The following is a 14,116-nucleotide window of genomic DNA, read 5'->3' as shown; positions in this document are numbered from 1 at the left end:
CTATGTCCTAAATCTGCTATTTCATTTGGGGTAGAGGTGTCTGAGCTTGGCAGACCTTCCCATTAAGGCTCTGGTGGATGTTGTGGTGAAGTTGCCAGCATGTTTAGATTAGGTATTAGGAAGAAATTCTTTACTGTGAGGTGGTGAGGCACTGGTACAGGTTGCCCAGAGAAGCTATGGATGTCCCAGTCCTGGGAGCATTCAAGGTGAAGTTGGATGGGGCTTTGAGCAACCTGGTCTAGTGGGAGGTGTCCCCACACATGGCAGAGGGGTTGGAATGAGATGATATTTAAGGTCTTTTCCAACCAAAACCATTCTGTGATTATATGATTCTATGTTCACACTAATGAAGCTTGTTTATAGCTCACTTTTCCACTCCCAGTCTTGTTCCAGCAAAATTAGCACCAAACAGAATCAATCTCCGCCACCACTGACTGCTGTGATATCTGTGGATGAGATGAGATGAGGTGATGAACCAAGGGCTGGTGTAACCACAGCCTTTGGCCAAAGTCAATTTTGTTATCTTCACTGATAGGGCTTTGATTGTACTGGCCAAATAAAATCTTGCCAGGCTGCATTCAACTCCACTGGTCAGGACAGAAGTTGAAGTTCCAAGCCATGCTGGACTTCCCCCGTGTTTGGAAGATGATCTGATCAGAACAGCATGGGGACTGAGCTGGAGCTTTATACAGTCCTTGTGCCTCTTGAATTCTTGTGTGTCCCCTTGCCTCTGAGTAATGATCCTGTTCTGTTCCCACAGCTCTGAGGAGTGGCAGAAAGTGAGTAAAAGTGAGAGAGAGAAGATGGGGATGACAGTGGAAGATGATGGAGAGTTCTGGTGAGTCCCTCCTGTCACCACGGGCCGTGCCCACAGCATCCTTTCACCCCATGGAGCATGTGCGTCATTTCCATGTATACAGCAATCCAGAGAAAACAGCCTTCCAAGCCCCCTCTTTGAGTCCATGAGGGGTTATCTTTGGATGGCCATGATCCTAGGATTGCAAGCTGCTCTGTACCATACTGGGGCCAAACCATTTCACCAGGACAGTGAGAACCTGGTATAAGAGGGCTGAACTTAACAGCCTCACTGGGTACGTTTCAGTACATGTGCCCTTTTATGGAGAAAGGGACACTATGCTGCTTCTCCTACTCCAAAACACATAGCTCTGTTGTTTAAAATGAAGTACTTACTGCATGTATAGATGAAGGTATCACCATCTCTTTTGGGAATATTTGATGAATAACTTTTGTTATTCATCAGCCATCAGAGACAACCCTTACTCTCTAACAGGTGATCAAGAAAACTCCTTCAGTGTACTTTTCCAGGGAATGAAGCAGCATAATCCAGCTCTGCCCTTTCCTGACTTAGGATGACCTTCGAAGATTTCTGCAAATACTTCACGGACATAATCAAGTGCCGTCTGATCAATACATCCTACCTGAGCATCCACAAGACCTGGGAAGAGGCAGTGCTACATGGGGCATGGACCAGAAGCAATGACCCCTTGAAAAACCGCTCTGGAGGCTGTATCAACCACAAGGACACCTTTTTGCAGAACCCCCAGGTGAGTATGGAGCAGAGGGCCTTCTGGGCCCTTCACATGTGCTTGCAAATCTGTAAATCTCCTACAGGGACCTAGAAGACCAAAATGGCTTCCAGACCTCTAATAGGTTAATTGTGTTTATTACCATTCTCTGGCTAAGCCTCCTGGCACAGCATGACCACCATCCAGGCCAACTCTATTAACCTTGTCCTTCTTATCAGGGAGGCTACATCCTCCTGGTGTAGACCATCTTGGCACAAGCAAATAGCAAACTGCACCACAGGGTAGCAGTGTTGGCTGGTTCCAGTCAAACAGGGCCAGGACTCATTTCCAACAATTTGGATATCTGAATGATCAAATTCCAGTTCTGTTCCCCAGACTTTGGCACTGTTACATTTACTAGGACAGGTGTAGTCTATAGGGCCATTTCCTTCTAGCTTGAAGTTCATCTCCTGGAACAAACTCTTCTGGAGAAAAGGAGGCTGAGGGGGACCTTATTGCTCTTTACAACTGCCTGAAAGGAGGTTGTAGCCAGGTGGGAGTCGGTCTCTTCTCCCAGGTAACAAGTGATTGGACAAGAGGAAAAAGCTTCAAGTTGTAACAGGAGAGGTTTAGATTGGATAATAGGGAAAATTTCTTCACTGGAAGGATGAAGACATTAGAAGAGGCTGCCCAGAGCAGTGGTGAAATCAGCATTTCTGGAAGTGTTCAAAAGGCATGTAGATGTGACACTTGGGGAGATGGTTTAGCGGTGGATTTGGCAGTGCTAGGTTAAGGGCTAAACTCAATGATCTTAGAGGTCTTTTCCAACCTAAATTATTCTATGATTCTATGATTGTCTTGTCCTGCTCTGAACTGTGGTTCTCAGTGTCATGAGCCAGGTCCTTATGAGTCCTTCCATCTAACAAGCAGATGAAGGATGGTCTGGTCCATTGCAAGAGTTGTCATCAAAGACATGGGAGAGTTGTTTCCATCTTCTAGCTCTGTATTAGCCTTCATCTTAGGTCCCTGTGAACATCAGTTCCTTCTTCCATGCCTTATAGTAGGACTTGTGTGCAAGTGGTAGAAGTCTCTAGTATGAGACTACATCTGGACTCTTTGGATTCTGCCAAGCAATTCAAAGACTGGATTTCACAGTCTTTCTCTAAGATGAGCCAAAAAGGTCTCTGGCTTGGCAAGATGATGACAGTTCCCAAGAGTAGGGAGCGTGGGTTCTCAGTACGGGTACTGTGCCTGCAGGAAGGCAGGTGAGGTGAAACTGAGGTTAAACCTACTGTGTGTGCACCCCTACCCATGCCCAGTGATCCTGTCCTAATAACTCCCTTTGCTTCTAGTATGTGTTCGATGTGAAGAAGGCAGAAGATGAAGTGCTGATCTCTATCCAGCAGAAGCCAAAAAGAACCAGTCGCAAAGAGGGCAAAGGAGAGAACTTGGCCATAGGCTTTGATATCCATAAGGTACACTGGGGTTTCCTGCATGTTGGCCTGAATGCTACCATAAATTTGTTAGTGGTGGAGTAGTACATCAGTCCTGCATGGCCATATTGTTCATTTAAGCATTATCTGGGTGCTTCTGGAGTGCCTTCAGCACCGCCTGCCTCACTCTAGAGATGAAGAGGGATTTCAGAGGCGTACAGTGACAACACGGACAACAGTTGGCCCAGAGAAGCTACGGATGTTCCATCCCTGGAAATGTTCAAGGCCAGGGTGGATGGGGCTTTGAGTAACCTGGTCTAGTGGAAGATGTCCCTGCCCATGGCAGGGGGGTTTGAGCTAGGTAATCTTTAAGGTCCCATCCAACCCAAACCATTTGATTCTGTGTAGTTCTTCTTGCTAAAAGCAATGATTAGTCTGTTCTCTCCAAATGTTGAAATCTTTTAGATTAATCCTTATGTGTTGCTTGCCAGGCCCCCAGTGTTAAGCTGGGATGCAAGAGACGAGTCTCTGAGCTAACAGAGTTGGGAAAGCCCCATCCACACTTGCACTCCATCCAGCACAGCTGGGACCATTTTGCTGTTTCTCTTAGCTCCAAGTCTCCCAGCACTGTGGGCTCAGTCCTTGCAGTCTGAGCCCCCATGGTGGATACCAGTACATTGTCAGACAGTCACAATCTGCTGACAATCCTGCTGTGCTCTCTGCCCAGGTGGAGTTGAATAGGAACTACCGGATGCACACCCTGCAGCAGAAGGTGGCCAGCTCCATCTACATCAACTCCCGCAGCGTCTTCCTAAGGACAGACCTGAAGGAAGGCCGTTACGTCATCATCCCCACCACTTTTGACCCTGGTCATGAAGGCGAGTTCCTTCTCAGGATTTTCACAGATGTGCCTTCAGATTGCCGGTAAGGAGCACGAGCAGTGATGGGAAGGAACTGGCTATTTGGAGACAGCCCTTTGCATTTGACTAATGGTTTTCCTGAGCGGTCATAGCCTTACAGAGAGCTGGCGTTTGGCTTCCTTTCACGTGTGGTCAAGAGACAGGGCATCTTTACAGGTCTCACCACAAAACATGCAGAGAAGCTCCCACTCTGTTTCTAAGCATCCCAAACCCAGGTTGAGGAGATTGGACTGCGGAGCAGAGTCCGACAGTGGACAGTGCATAGTCCTTCCGTTTTACCAGAGCAAACTCTCTGGGTTAAGGCTGGGCACCTCTCAAAGGCCACGTGTTTTTCCTTGCAGAGAGCTGACACTGGATGAGCCACCACACACCTGCTGGAGTGGGATGTGTGGTTACCCGCAAGTAGTATCCCAGATCCATGTCCTTGCTGCAGCTGGGCTCAAAAATCAGGACTCCCAAGGAGGTATGGGTCTCTCCCTTCCTGTTTTCTAACCCTGGAGGACTTGGGAGGTGGTTTCTTCAGTGGAGAAAGGGGGAGGTGGTTTTATGAAGTGGGACGTTGCTGGAATTTATGTCCTCAGATATTTTTTTCAGTGAACATGCCTGATTGAGACACCACAGGAAGAGAAAGTCTATGGAGAATCAAACTCACTTCTTGCTGTGGACATGATCTGGGAGGTGTTATATTTAGGCTGTTGTCTGAGATCTTCCCAAAACTTCCCCAAAGCTCTTAGCAGGCTGTAACAATGCAGGCTTTCCTCCTGAGTATGAGCAACTGTAAAAATTAGGAATTCTGTTTAAGAGCTTTTAGTAGGAAGGACAGATAAACGATGGAACAGGCTGATGTGTAGTGTTCATCACTGGAGGCTGGATAAATGTCTATCAATAGAGGGGCTGCGTGTCACTAGAACCCTGAGAGTAATGAGCAGAGTCTTTTCTAAGCAAGGACTAGCCAAGTCTGGTTATTTATCACATGCCACAAAGGGAGTCCTTTTACCCTGTCTGGTATTTGGGGGGGGGGGAATTTTACCTTTGGCAGGTTGTTTTTTCTTGGGTGATTCACAATAGGTCAGTGTATCTGTAGCAATGTAGGGAAGGCTGTAGCCAAAGGTCTCTGAATGTTCACAGAAACAAGGAGGTTTATCTTTCCACATTTTTTTCCACAAGAGGCCCTTGGGAATTGCTTTCTTCCAGCTGTTTTCCAGCTGTTCAGCTCCCACCACCAACGGCATGTTTTGTTCTTCCCAGTGCAACAGCATCTCTTGTACATCCCAGTCCAGATGTTCTCACATTGGAAATAGTGATTTACAGATAGGAATTTGGCTCTGGCTGATCGAATATGAGGATTTAATGGGACATCCCAAAAGACAAGGCTGGTTTAGAAAAACAGCTGTGAAATCCAGCAGCTGTGTCTCACCAGGGGAGCCAGGTCCTTGCAAACAGAAAGCTAGAAAGGAGGTGGTCTGGCAGTCAAAGATGTGGTTCTTAAATCTCTGACCCTCAGAAGGGGCTGGTTTGTTCCTCTTCGTTTCCACATTTCCCTGGGACACGAAAACTCATCCAACTGGTGTGTTTCCATCATAGTCACTAAAGCTCATGTTAGAAAATGCATTCTGGCAATTAAATTTCCATAGCAATAGTTGATTCTCTAGTGAAATTCCCAAAATGAGCACTTGTTTCATAAGAGGAAAGTATTCACTAATGAGGGACTCTTTCCTTCTCCTGGAAGCTCAGGTGCCATCTAGCTGTGGGCTGTTGTCTGTGAACTTGGTGACTTTATTCTCCATCTGCTGTTTCCTTGTGTGAGCCTCTTTCTCTTCTCCATGATTTTATTTCTGCCTGCCTTCAGGACAGCAAATCCTGAAAGGATGGTTTCTTCCATGGAAGATTTATTACAATGGTCAGGAGGATTTAGAGTGATGGAGGAGTGTTTATGTAGAATATAGGCCCAAAGAAGAGGGGACCATTTCATAGAATCACAGAATCATAGAATTGTTTAGCTTGGAAAAGCCCTTTAAGGTCATCAGGTCCAACCCTTAACCCAGCACTGCCAAGCCTAGCACTAAACCATGTCCCCAAGTGCCACATCTTTTAAATCCCTCTAGGGATGGTGACTCCACTGCTGCCTTGGGCAGCCTCTTCCAGTGTTTGACAACCCTTTTGGGGAATACATTTTTCCTAATATCCAGTCTAAACCTCCCCTGGCACAACTTGAGGCCATTTCTTCTTGTCCTGTCACTTGTTACCTGGGAAAAGAGACCAACCCACCTGGCTACAACCTCCTGTCAGGTAGCTGTAGAGAGCGATAAGGTCTCCCCTGAGCCTCCTTTTCTCCGAGCTGAACACCCCCAGCTCCCTCAGCTGCTCCTCATTAGACTTGTGCTCCAAGCCCTTCACCAGCTTCATAGCAGTCCATCACCACCTGCTGCCTAGAGACAATGTCACCTAATAGAATTAAGCATGAGCCCAACAGCTGAGCTTCATAAATGTCATCTGGGCTGTGATGAGTTCTTTGGCAGATACCCATGTCCTCTGGTGGGATATGGAGGCAAAGTGCTTCATGATACCCCTGGAAAGCACTCTGAGGAATTACAGAAGCTAAAGTCTCTAAAGGGGGAATCTATAGCCATATAGAATAATGAATGTAGCTTAAAACTATGTAGTAAAACCATGTAGCTTAACCTATGTAGCTTAACCTATCATTGAAAGTCGGCAGTCTCAGCAGAAAGGAATTTCTTGGGAGACAGGAGGTTCTGAAACAGAACTGATAAAAGAACATAAAGCTAACAAACTAGACAAAACTGTCCTCATGGCTGTACAAAGGGCATGGACACTGTTCCAAAAGACATGATGGTGTGCCAAAAGTGAGAGTTCAAGAAAAAGACAGCGTAAAAGGGACGACAAATGACCCAAAGGGACCACTGACTCAAAACAGGAGACCTGTCAAGGGGAGGAACAATTCTGGGAAAGGGGTGAAATAGGATTAGGTAATATTTGAATTGTTAATTAGGTAGCTAAATAAAGGCATGAGGTTTCTGTAACTCATGGATGCACACCTTTTGGAGAATCTAGTCTCATGTGCATCCAACATCATAAGTAAAAGAATGCTGTTTGCTCAAACTCACAAATTGGATCTTAGAGATTTCTTTTAAGAGCCAATTTTTGACTTCACAACAAAAAAATTCCCCTTTCTCTCCCCAGGAGCTGATCCTTATGTGATCATAAAGTGCGAAGGACAAAAAGTTCGCTCTCCAGTGAAGAAGAACACAGTATCACCAGAATTTGATGTGAAAGGGCTCTTCTACCGGAAGAAGCCAGGACAACCCATCATTGTTCAGGTACCTGGGAGGGAAGCAGTGAGTTGAGGGATGGAGACCCTCTCTCACTTGGACCACCCCAGCCCTCTCCTCACACTGTTCAGAGCAGATCTGTACCCAAGGCTGAGCTTAACTAACTGGTGCAGCTCAACCTCTCATCACTGTGGTGACATCTGTTAAAAGCATGTCCGTCATCCCTCTCACTTACAGAGTGACACCTCCACACCTCATCACCTCCCAGGCTCCGGCTCAGAGCAAATCCCCAGTAATCACTTCTCTTCAGTGCATGAAGGTTGGCTGCATTCCTGAAGGAGCTGCCCTTATCCCTGTTTTATTTCCACAGATCTGGAACCACAACTTAATAAGTGATGAGTTCTTGGGCCAAGTGGTACTGACGGGGGATCCCAGTGACCGGCAGTCAGTGCACACGCTGCACCTCCAGGACAAGGGGAACAGGAGGTCAAACGATCTCCCTGGAACCATTGCTGTGATGCTGCTCAGCAGTAACATCCTCACTAACGTCTGAGTACTCAAAGATGACTCTTCTGGTGCCACATATATGAATATAAACCTGCACACATACATACATATATAGAGAGACACACACAGAGCCTACCTACCATCTGCAAAGTGTATATGAACCATGCATGCATTCCACTCAAAGGAGCCAATCTTGTGTTTTCAATGTTCAAAAATGGTGCCTTTTTTTCGGGGAACCACAATGATCCTTCTGCTGGCATCCTCTGCAGCCCCCCTCATTGCCATGTGCCCTGTGGGATCGCTGTGAGCACACTGTGTGTCCTGACAGCCAGAGCACGATGCCCTGATGCTGTTTGTTTACACAGGCTGGCACATGCACGTGCCGCCATGCACACGTGTGGCCACTGCGGTCCCACCAGCTGCTTCAATGCATCTTCAATGTGTCTGCTGGTGTTAAGAGTAGTGTGCATGGAGTTGTCTCCCTTGAAATTGCCATTTAATCGCTTATCTGTGGAGGCGCCACAGCAAAAAAGTGGAAAAACAGATTGGGGCCTTCTGTGCGTTTTTTGGGTATGGGTTTGCATACTGCAACTGGAAGGAAAATGCACCGAGGCAGCCCAAATCCCAAATTCACAGGGGCAACAAGACCAAAGGCTCTATCATTTCAGGGACAAGCTGTGTCCACCCAAGTCTTGTTCAACCCCATGCAACTCTGAAGTATACAAAGATGTCAACAACTATGTGGGACAACTGTTCTCTGGGGTCAGGCTTTTAAATTGGTCTGGACTCAGCTCCTGCATGTGCCTCTTGAACTGCTGTGGTGCCTGCTGTCTCCATGTCTTCATGCCATCTCCATCCCAAGAGCTCATCTCAGGAGCTGGGGTGGCTTGTCTGCTGGAGCCATTCAGTGTTTAAGTAAGAGGGGATCGATTCCTCTGAAGGCCAAAATGTCAGGTCCAAGGGATGGGGAGCTTTGCTCCATGGACTACATCTTTACTGCTGCATACAGTGCATCATTTCTCAGTGCCTCGCTTTCCCAAATTCTTTTAAAAAATAGCGGGATTTTAGCTTGTGCTAGAGGAGCACTGCTCCCAGTGCAGCCTGAAAATGCTGGGAATATTTAATTCATACCAGTGTCCATCTTTCACCTTTCATTTCCAGTCTCCTGTCTTGGAGGAGGAGTTGCACAGTGCTAGAGCCAGTCTCATGAGCACAACCCAAATGCATCCTTGGGGACATGTCTGGGGCCATGGTTTGCTCCTGATTTCCATGAAAACTGGGTTAATCTTCCTTATTCCACTGGGTGGCAGAATCTGGCTTCTTATAAACCATCCCAGATAAGCCAAACAACAACCCGTTGTCTGGCCTTTGAACAGCTGATCAGGGCAGGTTTCAAACCATTTTTTCTCCTGTTGTTTGGGGGTTTTTATTCATGTGCCTTTAAAATGGTGCAAGTTAAGGGATTTTTCTGTCAGATTTTCTAACACGCAAATCTTTTTCACTCACCTGCTGCATGCAAGTGGAAATTAATACATATGATAAAATCTTCTAATCTTGGCAAATTTTGGCCTGGGCAGAGTCCTTTACATGCAAAAACAAGTGAAAAGGAAAGCCTTCTTTTGCCATAGCAAGTAGGGTTTCTGCTTGTCCTAGTCAACACCCATGTTTGTGCTGCAAGGCTGTATTTTTTTTAAGTCCCCTAAGATCTTTTAAGTCTATAACGTAGTAAACTGTTTCCAAATTCACGTCACCTGCCAGCTCAGTTCTTGGTGCATCCAGAAGCAGACAGTACAACTGCATCAATTTTTGCAGGCTGTTTTTCTCCTTTCCTCCTCTTCAGAGTTTACCTCCTGCAGTTATGGACAAAATCGTTCCAGGTTTGCACTGAGAACCCTCCAACTCCAAGTGCCATCATAGGGACCAAGTTTAGTTCAGCATCTTGCAGAATTTACTTAAATGCTTCTAGGTAGGTCAAGTGACATTTTGATCCCAAGGTCAAAGCAAATCCTTGAATTTGGGCAGACTGATTCAAAGATATTTTGGCTTTATTCTGGTTTTGTTTATGGGACTCATCACTGAAAATAAATGGAAGCAGCATTGTAGGGCCAGAAGGTATCATTTGGATCTACAGGCTTATGTTCAGAGTGACATATGAGATGGACTGTGATGCCCAAAGATACCTCACCTGGCAGAGAGATGAGCTGTTTGGCATCACAGGAACACGAGAGGAGCTTTGCACCATCATAAGTAGATGGAGGTATCCAGCCTGCCAGCATTAGCCTTGTTTTCTCAGGAAATCAGACTATGGATAGCTTCAGCAAAGGAGAGCCGTTTGGTCAGGAGTGCCCTGCCATGTGCCAAATCTCACCGTGATCCCCAAGGAGCAGTGCTGAAGCTTAACAAGGAGTAATGATGCCCTGGTCCCCATGGGCAGACTCCTTCCTTCCTACAAAGAATCAAGCCATAATGAGAGGAAAGGCAGCTTTTAAACAGCTTCTTAAAAAAAAAATCATCATACTATATCAGGACCAAAATGTCTTAATATCAATAATATTTGTCCTTTTTTTTCCAAAGCTTTGGAAAAGTTGGAGCAAAAGCCTTCTTCCCCTACATTTCCAATGGAATAACAAAAATTACCTTTGTTACTCTTTTTTTTGTCATGTTTGTGGAGCAGATATTGAAATGCCATTCCAATTTTTGATGCCTTTTCTTTTCAAATGAAGTAGACAGAAATATTCAGGATTTTTTTGTCTGAGAGGAGTGCGGGTCTGATAAGCATTTTCCAGTCCCTCCCAGGTGGTGTAGGACATGTCTCTGATTCATTTTATATTTCTTCTTTTAATCATTTCAATGGTTGCAAGCAGCCTGCCATTACACTCCATGAAATCCATTTCTTTTTGACATCTGCATGTTAGAACAGGCTGTGACTTGTCTTCATCTCCAAAGGCACTGATGTGTCACGCTGCACAAGAACAGAGAGTGGTCCAAACAGAAAGCCAACATTGTACAGCTGTAAACCTCCTATAAATAAATAAATTGTGTATATTTTATTCAGACTTCCTGCCTTTAAACTGCTGTGTTCTTTCAGAATGCTTTTGATGGGCACAAGGTGGCCCTGAAGAGCCTTTTCTATTTGCTTGCTTCACTAAACTCCATTCAAATTATTTTCTCTGTGGACTTTGAGACTGAGGCAAGGTGATCTGCATGAGGTTTTCACACAAGGTTACGGTCTCATTCACTGAGAAAATCCACAGAGAGGATAGGTAACCAGTAACTTCCTCTGACTATAAACCTTTGCATCTCTGCCCTGGAGTCACCACAGTGCAGGGAACTTGGTTTTTTTGAGCCTCATCTGATGTGGAAAAAGCTCTGCAGATTGCTAAAAAAATAAAAGGAGGGGGGAGGGTTTATGGGCAAAGCAGAAGGAGGAAGTGGGTTTTGGATGGCTTTCCCCCAGATAACAAACCTGCACCTGGCACATGGGGAGCATTTGAAAAGTGTGGCCCTGCCCATGGGAGTCTCCAGTCTTGCTGTTGTAACACACAGACCCAAAGTGGGCTCTTGTTTCCGTCTCAGCTTCCAGCTCCACCAGCTGACTGTGCTCAGGGTCTTTGCAGTGTGGAGGAGCTGTGCACTTCTGCAGTCCACCCTCAAAAGCCTGGAGCAGACATAGGAAAAAAGCGCTTTTATCGTGGGGTGGGGGCACCTTCCCAGATTCTCCAGCTCCTGGGATCATCCTCTGGGACAATATATGTCACCAAATGCTAGACAGAGAAAGGAGCATCTTACTCTTTTGCCTCCACCACTGAAACAGCTTGCAAGGATCTTTCCTCAGGGGAAAGCCTCACAAACATCTATACCCGCCAAACATCCTGATACTCTCTTGGAGGGTGTTCTGAGCAGTAGACTTGGCTAGGCACCTATGGGGCTTTGATACTTGTTGCTGGACAGACCAGGTGGCTTTACTGAGCCTTCCTTTGTGCACATTCTAAAAAAAGGTGTATACAGGCCTGGAAAAGCCACAGATCATCCTGTAGGCATAGAGGTCATGCTTCCCCACCAGCATCCACATCTCAGTTTTGTTGGTACTGTGGCAGTGGGCTTAAAAATGGAGGTTGCATTGCAGCCCTGCCTGTCCCTGTGCTGGTAGGGCGCACCAACATGGCAAGGAGGGATGTTGGAATTGATGTGGGACCCCAGCACGTCAGTGTGGAGATGTGGGGAGATTGTGCATGTTTGGAGACCAGCAGCAAGCATTAGAGTAATGCATAGCTCCAGGCAGGATCCAGCCCAGGCTCACCAATGGTCCTGAAGCACCTCTATATCTCTCCAGCATTGCCATTTGCCAGGGATTTCTGCTCACAAATGTTAAATTAAGTATAGTTTTTATAAGGGATTTTTAATAAGGATTTTTCTAAGGCCATGTAGTGATAGAACAAGGGGGGATGGCATTAAACTGAAAGAGAGCAGAGTTAGGTTAGGTATTAGGAAGATTTTCTTCACTGTGCAGGTGGTGAAGCACTGGCACAAGTTGCCCAGAGCAGCTGTGGATGCCCCATCCCTGAGACTGTTCATGACTAGGTTGGATGAGGCTTTGAGCAACCAGGTCTAGTGGAAGGTGTCCTTGCCCATGGTGGAGGGTTTGGAATTAGATTATCTTGAAGGTCCCCTCCAACCCAAACCATTCTGTGATCATGTGATTCTGTGATAAATTTGCAATTCAGAGACTCCTTTTCACCTGAAAGAGCATCTTCATGAAGAAGGTTGAAAGATGTTGCTGGAATATTTCTTCTTGGAGCTGGATCCTCTATAGCCTGCAGCTTCCCACCCTAATGCCCCTGTACATTCCCCCCATATGGCTATGAACCTCCTGCTGCTCAAAAGGGTGAGCGATTTCCAGCAAGAAGGGCTACAGAGGTAGTAGGGCCTTCAACAAGGGGATGGGTTCATTTTCTGTCCCTTAGAGCTGTTCAGGTGCTACCACATCCTTGGCCAATACCCCAGGTGTTAAATACCAGGGATTATCCCATGACCCGCAGCCATTAGAGTCTGTTCTGAGAGTTGTCCAAATGCTCCTTGTGCTCTTCAAATCCCACTTCCAAACCCAATGGTGCAGGCAGAGGAGCATGTCTAGCTCTATGTTCCTGGAAGAGCCTCCCTCACTGCCTTTCCACACACCCATGGGTCATGTTGGGCACAAGGAAAGGCTACCCAAGCCTAGACCCTTTCCAGGCACAACAGATGCAGTCCAGAGTAAAGCCTGGGCACAGCCATTATCTGCCCTTACATCCACACCAACTATATTGACACAGTGAGTAGGGCTTGAGTGAAGCCGGGCATGGCCCCAGGTGATCACAAATCATGTGTTTTGAGCTTAAAGTCAGGATAGGAAGGACAGACACCACTTAGAAGGTGACTGTACCATGACTTCTCCTGTATTTTGAGCAGAGTTCCAGGTTGACTTTGAAGGAAGGAGGCTCCCTTTTATTGCTCCTTACTTCTGCAGTATCACCAAAAAATTTCAGTCATCCAGGTCCACAGAGGGTTTCAGGCCCCCTCATTCTAGACTGGAGCTTAGAAACATCTTGTGTGATAACACTGCAAATAAAAAGGTTTGCAGCATTCAAGAGCTAAAATGACATGATTTATACCTAAGTAAGAGACTTGGTAATGTTTCATAGCACAATTAAAATCCAACCCCACCTTTCTTAGCAGGAAGGAAAAAAGACAGTAGCCCAGATTCAGGCAGGGAGTCACCAGGTCAGAGTTAAGCTTCTAGGGAAAACCTCAGCTCTGAGTTTCCTGGTCCTTGAGCGTGTTCTTGTCTGAGTTTTCGCATTTACAAATGCATGCTGGTGCATTCAAACCAGAACGCCTTTCAGCTCCTGGCCTCACCCCACAGGACTTCAATATAGTTCCTTGCACATCCCAGAGAACACTCTGCACGGAGCAGGGGGATCCTTCCAGCCACCCATTTGCCCAAGAAGTCATCAGGGCTCTACACAACGAGGACTTGAAACTGCAGCTTAACCTGTGGCAGGGATCTTCATGAGTGCCATGAAAACATTTTACATGGGCACATACTGATAGGACAAGACAGTATGGTTTTAAACTTAAAGCAGGGAGATTTATATTAGCTATTAGGAGGAAATTCTTTACTGTGAGGGTGATGAAGCACTGGAATATGTTGCCCAGAGAAGCTATGGATGCCCATCCCTGGAAGTGTTCAAGGACAGGTTGGATGGGGTTTGGAGCAACCTGGTCTAGTGGAAGATGTCCCTGCTCATGGCAGGGGGTTTGCAACCAGATGATCTTTAAGGTCCCTTATTACCCAGGCCATTCTATGATTCTACAATGTCATGGTCTGGGGCAGACCCCAGGGGTGCAGGAGGACGCATTTTTGGGGCGTGGGGACGTTGGGGGAGCGCGGCACTTGCGGT

At 46.4% G+C, this 14,116-nt stretch overlaps 1 protein-coding gene across 2 annotated transcripts in view; it reads left to right on the top strand.

Moving 5' to 3' along the window:
- CAPN5 (calpain 5) overlaps window positions 1-10,732 on the top strand; it is a 57,941-nt gene extending 47,209 nt beyond the window's left edge. For both annotated transcript variants that reach the window (XM_027677608.1, XM_027677609.1), the window contains exons 7-13: window positions 761-838; window positions 1,370-1,565; window positions 2,879-3,001; window positions 3,687-3,883; window positions 4,221-4,342; window positions 7,081-7,217; window positions 7,540-10,732. In XM_027677608.1, the coding sequence (XP_027533409.1) occupies window positions 761-838; window positions 1,370-1,565; window positions 2,879-3,001; window positions 3,687-3,883; window positions 4,221-4,342; window positions 7,081-7,217; window positions 7,540-7,722 (1,036 nt within the window). In that variant the 3' untranslated portion in view covers window positions 7,723-10,732. The remainder of the gene's footprint in view (window positions 1-760; window positions 839-1,369; window positions 1,566-2,878; window positions 3,002-3,686; window positions 3,884-4,220; window positions 4,343-7,080; window positions 7,218-7,539) is intronic.
- The last annotated feature ends 3,384 nt before the right edge of the window (window positions 10,733-14,116 follow it).

Source organism: Neopelma chrysocephalum, unplaced genomic scaffold (assembly GCF_003984885.1).
Source record: "Neopelma chrysocephalum unplaced genomic scaffold, ASM398488v2 Primary Assembly neopelma1_43, whole genome shotgun sequence".
NCBI lineage: Eukaryota > Metazoa > Chordata > Aves > Passeriformes > Pipridae > Neopelma > Neopelma chrysocephalum.
Note: the sequence above shows the minus strand (reverse complement) of the source record. Positions and strands in the feature narration are given on the sequence as shown.